Source organism: Aythya ferina (assembly GCF_964211825.1).
Source record: "Aythya ferina genome assembly, chromosome: 7".
NCBI lineage: Eukaryota > Metazoa > Chordata > Aves > Anseriformes > Anatidae > Aythya > Aythya ferina.
In genome coordinates, this window is record NC_140302.1 from 33,325,593 (window position 1) to 33,340,632 (window position 15,040).

Sequence of the window (15,040 nt, forward strand, 5' to 3'; positions counted from 1 at the left end):
CAGTTTATAAGCCTCCAGGTTTGGTCGTACCAGATTCAGCCTCTCCCAACGTTTGGCCCAGCATTTCACAGGCTGTGCCCTGCAAGCTGGGGGCAAGAGCTGGCTCTGCCACCAGCCTCCCCTCTCTACCACGCCTCTTACCAGCTTGTGGTGATGCTCTTCAGTGCAGAGACACCCTGCAGGGAACTGCAGAAAAAACAGTCTGAACAGACTCTCCCTCTCCTTCCCAATGACTGTGACAACTTTGGGAGAAAGACTTTCAGTCAGATAAGACAGAAATGGCTGTAATAAATTTTTTCCTACAGAGAGACAAAATACCTTGTTATTTCACATTTTGGACTTCATAATGAAGTAGATAAAACACGCTGTGTTGCAGCACTGGGAAGCTATTACTGTTATATATATATATGTTACTGCCAAGTTACAACACCCGTTTCTGTTTTTGCTTATCACACTCCTTTTGCTTTCCTCACTCCCAGTGAGAAAAGTCTGAAACTTTCCTGACACCTGTAATGCAAAGTTTTAACATGAAGACCCATTTCTGAGCCATATGTGTGGATTTGGATGACAGATAATATACAGACACCCTTTTCTACAAAGTCTGAAACCAATTAAATTCATCAACAGCTGAGTTCAGCCATTCTGCCTTACCTGAATGCGTTCTTTCTCTCCTTTCCTGATTTCTTCCTTCTTGTCACGGCCTCCGAAAACACGACAGAAGCATCAACAGCACCAACCCCACCTACAACAAGCAGTGATACCTCGGTTCCAGAAATCCCTTCCACAGCTCCTGAAGGTAAAAACAGGCACTATGCTGTAAAATCTAAGAATAGCATTTAAGTTCCTGTTTAAATTAGATTACGTAAGCTAACTCATAACACCAAATATCAGCTCCGGTTTCTATCATGGATTGATGTTTCACTCCAGTAATGAATTCCTTAAATTTAACAGTCCCTTCAACACCCACATATTCCTCCTTTGCAAACCCTTCAGGTGATTCTGTCTAGTAACATATTCCCTCACCCCTGCCCATCTCTGCAGCTTCCTCCTCTGCACCCAGCCCAGACATAACAGGGACAGAGACACTGTCTGCTACACTGACCATGACAACACTCGAAGAAGGTGAGGAGCACTTGTCTGCTAGCACTCACTCCCAAAAAGCAAGAAAAATCTCTGTCTTTATTTCCCTAACAATGGCTACTTTGCATCTTTCCAAATGCCTGTTGCTCCTCTAGCAGGAAAAGAACACAGTCAGAAATAGCACAGGTATCTTCTGTCTTTAGAGTTAAAGGTTAAATGAAGCTGAGAGACTTTTTTCAGTAACGATAAAGGGCTATGCATTGACTCGCTTCCCTGCTAAGCCCCAACCTGCTTACTTTCATCAAGGTTTCAGACCACACGTTCACTCCTAATTGCTGCCTCTCTCTTCTTCTCCCTCTTTCCTCAACTTGCTCTTGGCCTCAGATCCATCTTCTGCACCTGCTGTTCTTGCAGAGGAAAATACCACATTGGCCCCTGAAATCCCAACCACAGTTTCTGAAGGTAAGAATGGCCATTTTGCAAGTTATATCTAAAACAAACTCAACTCTTTAATGATCCCCATGTTTATACCTGTGTATTCCTTCTGTGCAAACACTTCAGTGAATGATGAGACTGAGGCAGCATCTATAGCAAGAATCCTGAGTAAATTCAGCTTGTAATACCAAGGATGTAGTTGGATGGTGTAGTACCAAGATCAGTTTTGAGTCTAGGTGAGCTCAGGTAAAGACATATTGCATGGAAAATACGTGCACTGAAGTTTTCATAAAGAGAGATAAGAACATGCTATTTCATTCTCCAGTAGCCAAGAAGCTTAAAAATCCCAAGCTTTAATATTTATTTATCATAGTATTATGTGATGCTATATAGGGACTCAGACTGAAGTACAAGGGACAATTCCAAGTTTGTTCACTGAAAAAAAAACAACTTCTTGTACTTTCACACATTTCTACAAAAATGACAAATCCTGATTGTTTTAACTAAAAAATTACTTCTGGTTTATATTCACATTTTGCCATTGTTGTTCATAGTTCCTACTGTTTTGTTTGTTTGTTTTTTTTTTTTCCCTCAAAGCTTTGACTGATGATTCTACCACAGAACTCGATGACTTGATCACATCTGCCCCAGTCACAGAGACTAGCGAGCCAGCCACAACTCCAGCATTACCCTCTACAACAAATGAAGGTAAGGAACAGTCAGACACAAGCTGTCTGCCTTGCATGGTTCAGGAGTAAAAACATCTCCCAGATGCAAGAGGATGCAGCTAGGAGACAATCCCGTGCAAACCAGGATTGCTTGTCCCATTCTTATACTTCCCCTCAGCATCTGTTAGAGGTCACTTTTGGGGATGGGAAATTGACTTATGTGGGGCTTTGGTCCCCATATAAATGCTGATCACACTGCAAGGTGTGTGCATATGTCCCACCTTTTCCTCATTCTCTTTGTTGGGGCAAATCTTATTCTGGCATCTGTTTTGTAAAGATGTTTTGTAAGCTTTTGAAGAATGAGCTGTTTTAATGAGTCTATGATTTTAATGAGTCTATATACGTTTTAATATATGTTTTATATATGTTTTAATGAGTCTATACTAATTTATTAAGTTTTGCAAACCTTAAAGCCAGAGTTTCACCAGACAGGGCCATTTTGCATCAGTCATCAGCTGAGGGGGGACCTTTCTACCCACTACGTGCTGTTTTACCTTCTCGTCTGATGAAATTGGTAGCAACAGTAGGCTTTAAACTCCTAAGCAAATCTCCATTGGGGAAGATGAATATGTACACTTTGCCTCTGGGCTTGACAGATGTTTTCAAGACACAGGAAAAATGTGTAGAACACTACATTTGATGTTCTTTTGTTGATAGAAATCTTCTGTAGTGCCTACAGTTGCTCTTTTAGCTCTCTGCAGATTCCAGGGGGAAATTCATGGCAATCCTCTTTATAGTCCTCTTCTTAATATTGAAAGACACTTCCCATATAAACTAAATTCAGCTCTTTAAATTTAGAGCTCATGATTTTCAAGCCTATTACATTTCTTAAATCCAAGTTCTCCCTGTTACCTCTTTCTTAAATGTACAATCACCAAATGAGCAGCTGAGGGCTCATTAGTGCCAAGGAGGATAAGTAGACCTAGTGTATCACTCTGAGAGCAAGCTGAGATTGGACTAGCTCACTGCAGTGCCAACACTGTTGACTTCCAGTCTTTCCATGGCCCTTCTGTGCCAGCTAAGAGGATGATTTTGCCTTTGTGCCTTGGCTTTCTTTTTGCAATGAGCAGTGCATTGCATCTGTCTGTGCTGAAGTTCAACTTGCTGATTTTTGACATTTACTCTGTTTATGAAGATCATTTTGAATTCTCATCCTGTCCTCCAGAGAGCGCACAAATCTTGCCTTTCCTTCTGTCACTCTATCTGTCCTGTTCCAAAGTGTCAGTGGTAATGGCTGAGGGTTTCATTACAGTACAGTAGCTGCGGCTGGCTATTTAACACCCTTACCGTCTGTTAGCTCAAGATGCTGCATAACATGACAAACAATTACTGAAGCAACTGATAATTCTTCTCTTCAGAACCTTTTATAGAGCTTCTTCTCTTCTACAGCTTTATCTATTTTCTCAAAAGATCAGAGCTGTGTCTCAATACCAGTGGTAGCAGGTCTAGGAAATGTAGTACAAATCTGCTTAATGCTCCATCCATCAACCTTATTTTTAACAATACCTTCATGTTCAAGATCTAGGGTCTACCCACCCTATTTTCTACAAATGTTAATTGTCTTAGATATTAACAGACAAATCTTTAGTACAGGAGAAATTTAAGTCAGTGTTTCTCTACCTTTTTACTGCCAGTCATTCCAATTTCAAAAGGATAGAAAAGAAAACTTTCTTGCTTTAAAGAATATTTTACAGAGCTTTGACCAGATTTTGCTGCCTGCCTTACATGTTCAGACTGGGACCTATTCCAGATGAATGAAAAGAAGTTTGCAGTTAGCACACAGCAGTGAAACTGAGAAATGAACGTGGTCCCTCAGGATTTACTTTTATCTTCTTGGCTTTCAGAAGTTGAATGTGAATTTCTTCTTAAATGACTGATCAGTTGACTACAATACAGGTTTAAGGAATCTAATATGAGGTGTATATATGGTTTTCCAAGAATACCTTCATTACTACTTTTAAGTGCTATGCTTATGTCTATTCAACCATGCATTTGAGCAAACAATTTCATCCTATTTATGCACACTGTGTGCAACAAGGAAGCTGTTTAATGGTTATAGTGAAAAAGTGCCCTCTTTAGCTGTAACTGACAATCTCATTACTTTTACTTGCACCAACCATAGATAAACGGCTCTTTGGGTTAATGGTTCAGGGAAACTAAGTGCTTACTGTTTCTTTTGATTATATTTTACACTTACCTAAGTACAAAACACTGACTTTGAAGAGAAGCAAATATCTAATGCTTTATTTTATTCATTTGCTGAAAGCAGAAAGTTGCCTTTCATCTGTCTAGACACACCCACAAGAATGCATTAACAATTCTTGGGGCTGCTACTTAATCGGTCCTTTATTTCGGATTGACATTCATATTTCAGATTAGTGAAATACTTCATTTACTTAGTAAGTCTAATTCAGAGGTTGCCTCCCCCTCAGTAAAGCTATTTTTAATATCAGCTGAATCACAATGAATTTATTACTGCCTGTAATCTAAGTCAAGATCTGGATATATATTTTTTAATCTGCCTTTTTCTCACTCCTCCCACCTAGCCCTAGATAGCTAATGAAGTCCAGTTCTTAAACTTATGTAACACCTTTCACTATCGCTAGTGACTGCTCAACACCTGGTTCAACAAATTAATTAGTTATCTTTTGTCTCAATTATTTTCTTATCCCTGAAATCATATTTGGCAGTCTCATAGAAGTTCAGACCTTGATCTTGGGAAGCGAGCCAAGAATATTGCTGCTGACATTTCTTTACAGCCAACTTTTGCAGAAGGAAATGATAAGCATGGTACTCAGATGGAAGGAGCTTTGATCATGGCCAGCAAAAAGAAATTAAGGGCAAAGAGAGTCCTTGGAAACATGGCACTCATTCTGAATGGATGTGCATTAGTTGGTTACAAATGACTGCCAGGTGACAGCAAAATGTCCCGAAATGAAAACCTTGTAATCACAGACCTACCAAGAAGTAAGACAGCTGTGTGTACTTGGTACAGTTTATGATGGCAACAAACTCAGAGGAACTCAATTATGTTGTCGGCAGAGTCTCTGATTTCTTTCTCTGAAAGAAAAATACACTCCAGACCCATAAAACTAATTTGGAACTTCAGATCTCTAAAAGCCTTTCCCTCTGAAAGTGAGATAAATGTGTGGGTTATTCCATAAGTACCCAGCTCTCAGAAATGAGCCTGATCTGTAGAAATAGCTCTGCTACTATTCCTGGGAAATGATGCTGTGCCAACCATCTGTTATGCCAGAGTGAAAAGAAGCTGAATCAGGCATTATTTAAAGAAGATGGGGGGAAAATGTAAAAAGAAAAAGAAAAAAAAAAAAAAAAAAAAAGGAAAGAAAAAAACACACAGCCTTCAGGTTGTAATGCAAGGTATCTCAGGAAAAGCTTGGCTCTGGGTAGTTGTGTTAATTGTTTAGACAGCACTACTATATAGGTGAGAAAGATGGTAAAGAAAAAGTAGAAATCCTTCTACTTTGCTAGTCGTAGGGATGAGGATCATTTTCCCCAGATATCAGCATGTTGTGGAAGATGACTTTGTCCATGCCCATCAGATATTGCATATAGTATCAACCAGTGAAAAAACAAGTTCAAGAATTTATAACATCAGTCCTAAAAGAGAGCTGAGGTTCAGGGGAGGATCCTCTGTGGCAGCAGATTACTCTGTGGGCTACCCACTCCTGTCTTCACCGCGGTGCGGGCTGGCCTGAAGACGGTCTTTGGCACAGCCTAGGATAAATGGCAGCGACGTGCGGTGATCTTCCTCCACAGCAGATGCTTCAGCTCAGTCCCTGCGACTCGCAGACGGCGACAGCAGGTGCTCGGGCCGTGTTGAGCTCTATTACAACGGCAGCTGGGGCACGGTGTGCGACGACGGCTGGGACCTAGGGGATGCTGAGGTCGTGTGCCGGCAGCTGGGCTGTGGGGAAGCTCTGCTGGCCGTGCCCGAGGCCCAGTTTGGGCAGGGCTCTGGGAACATCCTCCTTGACAAAGTGCAGTGCAGAGGGGGCGAAAGCAGCCTGTGGGAGTGCTCTCACAGCAGGATAGCAGTACATAACTGTCAGCCAAAAGAAGACGCCAGTGTCATTTGCGCAGGTACACGGGCACGTGTCAGTGCTGATTTCCCATGTGAAAGATGACAATAGTAAATCAAATTTCCTCTTCTTGGATTTGTCAGGAAGTTATTCTTAGCAACTTTCTATAGGATTCCTTCAAGTCAGTTCCCAGTTTTCCAGCAATTCTGTTCTGACTGGAAACATGCGCAGCTGGAGAGCCCAGAAAGAGTACTGGGAACCTGGGGAAATGGCACTGGGAGGAAGCGAGAGGAGTGAGGAAGAAGAAAAGATAAAGTGTTTGCTGTAAATTCTCTCCAAAAGAACTGGCTGCCAGTTTGTGCTATTCAATTCTTGGCAAGAAAATGGCCATATGCCTACTGGACTTTACAAGAGAGATACTCTGACACTATTTACTTTAATATTATTTTAAAACAAGTGGCCTTGGCAGTCCTACCCTACACTCCCCCTAGCAGAGGTTGAGTCCAAGCTGTGCAAGTGTCTGATTTCTAGCTGTGCTCTGACAAAACAGAAGTGAGACCATTTCTGAAATGTTTCTCCCACTCTAATTTTTTTAAAGAGAGAGTTTTTCAGTAAAGACCTCAAGTGGGGTTAAACAACCCAGGAAAATATGTGTCTTGGGTGAGGATGTCCCACGTGTAAATTAAAGTGTCCCATACAACTGAGTAGTTGGGCTGTGGTGATGCTCTCTCAGCCAAAATTAACGCCTTTTTTGGGGAAGGCACAGGCGATATTCTCCTGGACAACGTGAGATGCACAGAGAATGAGTACTCCCTGGAGCAGTGCTCCCACAGGGGGCTGGGCACACATGACTGCTTCCACAAGGAAGATGCTGGTGTTATCTGTGCAGGTACACACCTTCTCCATTTTATTTTATGTGAATCAAGTTTCCTAAGACATGCATGAAAGTGTGCATGGATGAAAAGAGGAGCCTGGTGCAAGGCTGGAGCAGTGAATGGGCATCCCTGGCTGTGGCCCCATGGGAATGAGTCAGACCGGTCCCCCCTGAGCTGCAGGTGACCTGGAGCCATCCTCTCCTTCCCACAAGGGGTTCCTCTACTGGAGGGTCATGCAAGCAGAAAGTGAAGAGCAGAGCTATAGATGTTTCTTTCCAGAGATGCCCACAGGTAGGTGTTGGCAGCCCAACCTGGAACTTGTCTCTGGAACAAAGACTATTTGGGCCTAAAATTGCTTGTTTCAGACTTGCAGCTTTGTAAACGTATTTTCTTCTAATTCTTTCTCTCCCGGGAATGCACGCCTATTTCATGATTTCATACTCACATTTAAAGAGATGGTATCTGCATCACATGAACTTATGGAGAAAACAGAGCTCACACTGAGCTTATGTCCTGCTAGCTGAGGATGCAGAAGGAAATTGTTTTGGTGGAGAATCTGACACTGCATGAATATGATGTGTCTGGTACTAGACATCAGTGTAGGCTGGCAGGCCACGGAATCATTTTGGACTTAGATGTTTCTGTATAAGATAGACTGAGGTCCTCTAGGGAAATGATGTTCATGCTGTGCTGTTGTATTGCACTACAGTGATATAACAAATAACAGTAGCCTCGAGACTTACAGTGCTGAAGAAATGAATAAGGCTTCTACTACCACTCTGAAAAGGCACATATTTTGACTCTGATTTTATTTTTGGTAAATATTCTCCTCTCCCCTTTTACTGCTACCACACATTGCTCTTAATTGATGGTTACTGAGAAACACTTGTAATGAATCTCTGATGTGCTGCACACAAGCTGCAAGCAACAGAAGACTTTAAGAAGGAGAAATCAAGTTCAGATTCTCAGCCCACACTCCTAATCCACTCAGCCCTGCTCAGCCCTCTGTAGTTTGCAAGCTGAAAATGATTTCTCCTTGGATGTATCAAGAGGCTTTACTGCTTCCTAACTAACCATCTCAAGCTAGATGTAACTTATTTTATTTGAAAGCAGTTCTGGCTGGCACACCTCCCAGGCTTTTGTTGGCCCTGATAAACACTGCAGCAGTGGGGCTGCTCCCCTGCAAACAGCAATTCATACCACATTTCAGCCTGGGTGAGGAGTCAGGACAGAAACACTGCGTGTCCCTCCCAAATCTGCATCACTGCTCCTCTCCTGGCAAAGGTCTGCAGTGTGGGGTGGCAGAAATGGAGGCAGGAACACCAATCAAGTTGTGGTCTGGTGGAGAGCCCTGACTGTACTGCTGCTTGTCTGACCCTTTAACTGAAAACATTTTATCTACCCTTCATTTTTTTGATGTTTTTTATTTTCTCTCCCAACAGTCCCTGTGGAGCCTACCACACCTGGAACAACAGGTAGGGAGCACTGCACCGCTAGCTTATTCACCTCAGGCTTAGTCAAACATTATTTCTCCCATCGTGGAGTGCTGATTCCTTGTAAGCTCAGCACTGCTTGGTGGTGAGAAAGCCCTTACACACTGTTAGCCCCCAGAAGCTCACAGCACACAGGTGAGTGGGCACACAAACTCCTGATGCTGTCGCAGTGGTTGTGATGAGCTGGGAGAGGTGTCCCACAACACTGAGCTCTTTGACCTCTGTAGGGGTACACACACCACACACATGGCTTTCTCCCACCCTGAAGGGCAGTGAAAAGGCCACAAGCTGTGTTAAACAGATAACAAATTATGGAACAATGTAAACGTCTATAATGTAGCTGGAATAGGGGTCTGATTAAACCAGGCCTACTGGCACCTTAATATTAATTTTGCTTTGGTTTGACAGTCTTTGGTTTGCTACACAGTAATGGAAAGAATACTAAAGCCTGGCTTTTGCTTTCTCTTTGGCAGCCCCAGCTGAGACCACTGTGGCCGAAACACCAGGTATTTATCCCTGCTCATAGACCCTACAGCTGAGCGTGGCTGTGCCCCGGCTGCAGCAGCCTCCCCCAGCAGTGTGCAGCCACCCTCCAAAGGGGGACGCGAGTTCCTCCCTCCTGTCAGACCTGTGGCAGTTCCTAACCAGCACTTGTGCTCTCTTGCATGCCTCTCCAGCCCCTGCCGAAACCACCACGCCTCCAGTACCAGGTACTGAACGCTTTATTCTGTCTGGAATTGGTGCCAGGATGAAGCCTGGCAGAACGCTGCTGATTGCCTCCACAAGCCTTTGCTTTGCTCACCCAGTAATGGGAAAATGGCTGAAGCCTGGCTTTTGCTTTCTCTTTGGCAGCCCCAACTGAGACCACTGTGGCCGAAACACCAGGTATTTATCCCTGCTCATAGACCCTACAGCTGAGTGGTTGTGCCCCGGCTGCAGCAGCCTCCCCTGGGGCTGCAAGCATCCACCCTCCAAACAGGAGCCTGTGCCTCCACTGTGGTGTGGGTTCCTCCTGCCTCTCCAGCCCATGGCAGCTCCTAACTGGCACTTGTGTTCTCTTCCTTGCCTCACCAGTCCCTGCTGAAACCACCACACCTCCAGCACCAGGTACTGACCACTTTATTCTGTGAGGAATTGGTGCCAGGATGAAGCCTGGCAGAACGCTGCTGATTCCCTCCACAAGCAGCAACCTTTGGTTTGCTCCCACAGTAATGGAAAGACTACTAAAGCCTGGCTTTTGCTTTCTCTTTGGCAGCCCCAACTGAGACCACTGTGGCCGAAACACCAGGTATTTATTCCTGCTCATAGACCCTACAGCTGAGTGTGGCTATGCCCAGGTTGCAGCAGCCTCCCCTGGGGTTGCACACAGCCACCCTCCAAACAGGAGCCTTTGGCTCTGCTGTGGCATGGGTTCATCCTGCTTGTCTGGCCCATGGCAGCTCCTAACTGGCACTTGTGTTCTCTTCCTTGCCTCACCAGTCCCTGCTGAAACCACCACACCTCCAGTACCAGGTACTGACCACTTTATTCTGTGAGGAATTGGTGCCAGGATGAAGCCTGGCAGAACGCTGCTGATTGCCTCCACAAGCAGCAGCCTTTGCTTTGCCCACCCAGTAATGGGAAAATGGCTGAAGCCTGGCTTTTGCTTTCTCTTTGGCAGTTCCGACCAAGTCCCCAGCAGCAGAAACATCAGGTACTTGTTGGTGCTTGTTTCCAGCAGCCCGGTGAGCAGCGGCACTGCCTGGCCGTGCAGCGTGGACAGAGCTCCTGGAGCTGAGGGCCAGGCACTGCAAATGGGTGGAGGAAAACCGAGGCACAGGGATGGTGCTTGGGGACCATGGAGTGTCCTCAGGCAAAAAATGTTAGGAATCCTTGGCCTACCTCATGTGGGTACACATTTATTATTTCTCATGCGAATGATGAATTTATTTAGGATTTAGACAATGTTTTCTTTCATATTTTCTTTTCTCACGGTAACGATCTCCTCAACTCCATCAGTCCTTCAAATTCCTATAGACAGAGGCATTACCACTTGTAAATTGTGCAGTGTTATTCCAGTTTCAGTGCTTAGTCAGCTATCTGATTGTGGTCTGACAATGCGTTAACATTGCTTCCCACCTCATGCCTAGAAAGTCAGCCTCGTGCACTTGCCAAAGTTGCATCCCCACTGGAAACCGAGTCAGTGAGAATTTCTGATATTTTCAGTGGTATTTGTTTTGAATCTTAGATAGAGTTTTTGACAATGTGATTTAACTTTTGAAGAAAGTTGAATTTCAGGTTCTGCTCAGACATTGCAAATATCATGCCTCAAATGCTCAGAGGGCAGACTAAGGTCTTGTTTTTAAGTCTGGCCCTATCAGCCTCACATTGCTAAAAGACTGCATCAGTAAATTAACTCTATTTTTCTGGTGACCTACAGAAAACTGAACTTCTGATAAAAAGCATTCATTTGAGCATAGAGTCATCTGCCTAAACAAATGAATAAGCAGAATTAGATCTTGTTCCTGTTATTGCTAGTAATATGTCATCATTCAAGCCTGCATGCTTTTCTTAATATGAGTTTTTTGTCCATGACAGCTCTGTTCTTCAGCTCTGTTGATATTAATATTTTCTAGTCTGACTGCATTCAGCTGATTACAGTGGATATTAACTGATTACATACAAGCACATATTTTCATCATTCACTCTCATTTATTTTTTTTTTTCTTCATTAAAAGCTCCTCCAAAATCAAGGCCAGCACCTATAAGCCAAGGTAGGGCCTTCTCCTTCTTCTTTTTAATTCTTTTCCCTCACTAGTTCCCTGCACACTGGGCAAGATGTGAGCTGAAGAGGGCTGGCAGATCATGGCAGGCAGCATCTGAGGCAGAGAGCAGAGGCTTGCCCAAGCGGGACAAGCTGGCCTACATCTGCAACATTTATGGAAAAAAAAGACATTTGAAACACCTGTCCATGGATTGCCAGGCTGCTGGCCAGGTGTGGCAGCAGGGACCTCGAAAGAAAAGCAGCAGCTCAGGGGTTGTCGTGGCAAGCTCACTGTGTCCTGCAGAATTGCTGATGTGTGTGACCTCAGGGTTAGCTGTAGGAGGGAGTGATAAGCTATGGCACCAGCGAAGAAAGAGAGGAATTCATTTTCTCTCCACTCAGCTGTTTTCTCCAGCTTAGTCAGCAAAGCCCACATCTGCAGTTGTGAAGCACACTGGTATTTAATGCATGCTGCCTATTAATGTATACTAAAATCTGGTTTATTAACATTAAATTTCTTCTCCTCTAGTAACCCTCACCTGTCTGCCTAATTACATGCGGGCCATCATCAGGAGATCCTACCTCAACTCCCGAGGGTACCTTGCAGGGAGCGTCCACCTGCAAGACCCCAGGTGCAGGCCTGTGATCACCAACTTCCACGTCACCTTCCGCATACCGTACAACGGCTGTGGCACGAGGAGGCTGGTGAGAAAGTCTAGCCTTGAAATTATCACATGCCAAGATGGTGTCAAAGTTATTTATGAACAAAACTTTGCCTCAGCTGTGAGGCCAAGGTTGGCCAGCAGGGCCAGGCCCTGCTATCCCTCAGCTCCCCCAGCTTCCCAGTGGCATTCAGGAAAATGGTTCTGCACTACTTTGCAGCTCTAAACTCACTAATATTTTAACAGATAACACGTGGAGCCATCACTTATTCCAACACAGTGGAAGGATCCATGTCGGGCAACCTCTACAGCAGAAATAGGAACTCGCTGCTGAACCTCGCCTGCAGAATATACAGCAATCCCAGTTTCAAAGCTCTACCCAGCATTAGAGAGTCTCCGTACCAGCAAACTCCATCTGGACGATTTGTTGTCAAGTTTGCCTTTTATGATTCACCATCTTTTTCCAATGTAGTGAGGTCTCCACCATACTACGTTCTGCCAAACCGGGATTTGTTTGTTCGTGCTACCCTCTATGGCGCAGAGCCGAATCTGATGCTGTTCGCAGACACGTGTGTGGTCTCTCCAAATCCTTATGACTTTACAACTGTGGCATCTGATATAATAAGAAATGGGTAAGGAAAATATCTCAACAACTATTTCCAAATAATTTCTTGCATGTGAATTACGTGATAAGGTCAATAACAAATACATATAACACAAATCCACAGTTCTGTAGCCCTTTTGAGTTATCCATTAGCAAGAATGTCTTGTTAAACATTGGAACGGGCTGCCCAGAGAAGTGGTGGAGTCACCATCCCTGGAGGTCTTTAAAAGACGTTTAGATGTTGAACTTAGGGATATGGTTTAGTGGAGGACTGTTAGCGTTAGGTCAGAGGTTGGACTTGATGATCTTGAGGTCTCTTCCAACCTAGAAATTCTGTGATTCTGTGAAGAAGCAGCTAGATTTTAAATGAACTACCTATTAGGATGGACACTTTTGTTTAGTGGCATTTTACATTTAATTCACTGTTATATTCTGCCAGGGAAGAGAAATCAGTATAATTTTTAAGAAGGTATTTCACAAATTATATTTTGAAACATATTAATTTAGACAAGGATACATGTAAACCTCCTCATTTAAGTGGTTTTGTTTGATTTGGGATATGGGTATGTTCCTTTACAGTTCTTAGGAAGTTTAAAGTTGAAATAAAAAATTACTTTGGAAAGATAATAGGGCTGCACAGCTCTTGCTCATATATTTAAAACCTCATCCGATGTTTTACATTTATATGTCTACATATGTGTGTGATATTTATATATGTAGCATTACTTATTATATACCAAGTTACATATATAAATTCCATATAACTCCATCTATGTTCAGGAGTTCTGGGCTGTGAATTGTGATTAACTTCACAGTTTAAAAATCCTGAATGCAAATTGCTTCTAAATGATAAAACAAATGACACAGTAACAATGTCACAATTTTTGTATGATAATTGTATTTTTTTTTCCTTTTTTCTTTTCTCAGGTGTGTAAGAGACCCAACTTATAGGAGCTACTATTCACCAGACAGGAGGATTGTCCAGTTCAAATTCAGAGCCCCCAGCTTTATCGGCAGATACTCATCCGTTTACCTGCAGTGCAGAATGTCAGTGTGCAACAGATACAATTATTCCTCCCGATGCTACCAGGGCTGCATAAGGAGAAACAAAAGAAGCACAAGTGACAGCGATGAAGACGTCATTGTTGTGGTCTCCAGATTACAGTAGCGCCAATAATGCTTCTTCTAATTATAATATCATGTTGATCACTTACATACATGATCAGTATGTTGCACACCTGCTAATAAATTCTAAAAGTAAATTTTAATAGGGGGCGTAAATCTAAAGGTATTGTAATCTTAACTGTACTTGTGTTTCTTAATTTCAGATATTTTTATCTATATTCCAGATCTGTAAAAGCCTAAGCTTCAGTAAAAACTCTCCGTGACAAAGTGTAATTGGATCAGCTGGCTGATTTTTCTCATCAAAGCTGTTTCCCTCTTACTGTTCTTACAGTTCTCCCCATTGTACTGAATAGCTCAAATACTTAGCATTCAGGAATGATTAACCTGCCTTACAGATGTAAGCAGCTGTGCTGCTTTCTGAGCTCAAGAAGAGACCTAAATCACAGGATAAGAATCCCTTGCAACCAATAATGCCTAAGCAATTATTGTAAATAGGAATTCAGAAATAATTGGAAAAAAAAATATTGTACATGTCCTGAGATACAATCTCTGCGGTACCTATAAACTATTAAAATCTTCCATACGTTAGTTTGTATTACTGGAGACTAGAACTATAGCACTTTTTTTTTTTTTTTTTTTTCATTACAAGCATTTTCTTCATCTTTTCCCTTTCAATATCTGTTCAAATTAAATCACTTTGAGCCAAAAAAAAAAGTGTTTCTGTGATTCAGTATGTTAAATTGTCCTATTTGGAATGACTTACTGAAACAAACAAACAAACAAACAAACAAAAGAACTATAATTTTCAGTTCAGAATAGAGAAAAATATCATGACAGTTGACTGCAGATTGTACAGTAGCCCAGCAGTCAATTGAGGGAAAGAGATGGATTAAATTTTGATAATCTGATGATAACCTTTTGATAATCTAAACTCAGGGTGTGAAAAGGATCTTCAAGGCCAATACTCAGTTTCTATATGGTGAATATATAGAGATTACCCAATATGTACAGGTTGCCCAAACTCATAACGAGATGCTCTGTAGGGAATAAAGATGCCTAGTGTTTAGAGTCTGAAATACAAGACCAAAATAAATAAATAAATAAATAAATAAATTAATTAATTAATTAATTAAAAAAAAAAAAAAAAGATTACAATCATTATGAAACTCAGCTTCTCCATGAATAATTTACACAGCTCTCAGACAACAAACTTCTGCAGGTCTCACACCAAGTCCCTGCTCTGACCAGATCT

General features: G+C 42.5%; 2 protein-coding genes across 2 annotated transcripts in view; both read left to right on the plus strand.

Moving 5' to 3' along the window:
• Positions 1-6,391, plus strand: part of DMBT1 (deleted in malignant brain tumors 1) — a gene marked incomplete at its 3' end in the record, with an annotated part of 83,895 nt that extends 77,504 nt beyond the window's left edge. The window contains exons 67-72 of the mRNA XM_084525505.1: positions 1,042-1,122; positions 1,465-1,542; positions 2,113-2,223; positions 3,379-3,470; positions 4,934-5,126; positions 6,024-6,391. Of these exons, the coding sequence (XP_084381631.1) occupies positions 1,042-1,122; positions 1,465-1,542; positions 2,113-2,223; positions 3,379-3,470; positions 4,934-5,126; positions 6,024-6,391 (923 nt within the window). The remainder of the gene's footprint in view (positions 1-1,041; positions 1,123-1,464; positions 1,543-2,112; positions 2,224-3,378; positions 3,471-4,933; positions 5,127-6,023) is intronic.
• Positions 6,392-9,258: 2,867 nt separating this feature from the next.
• LOC311439674 (scavenger receptor cysteine-rich domain-containing protein DMBT1-like) lies at positions 9,259-14,061 on the plus strand. Its single transcript, XM_084525648.1, has 10 exons — positions 9,259-9,364; positions 9,507-9,539; positions 9,729-9,761; positions 9,910-9,942; positions 10,134-10,166; positions 10,315-10,347; positions 11,372-11,407; positions 11,927-12,102; positions 12,306-12,691; positions 13,591-14,061. Exons 8-10 carry the CDS (start codon positions 11,953-11,955, stop codon positions 13,829-13,831), a joined length of 777 nt encoding a protein of 258 aa, XP_084381774.1. The 5' UTR covers positions 9,259-9,364; positions 9,507-9,539; positions 9,729-9,761; positions 9,910-9,942; positions 10,134-10,166; positions 10,315-10,347; positions 11,372-11,407; positions 11,927-11,952; the 3' UTR covers positions 13,832-14,061.
• The last annotated feature ends 979 nt before the right edge of the window (positions 14,062-15,040 follow it).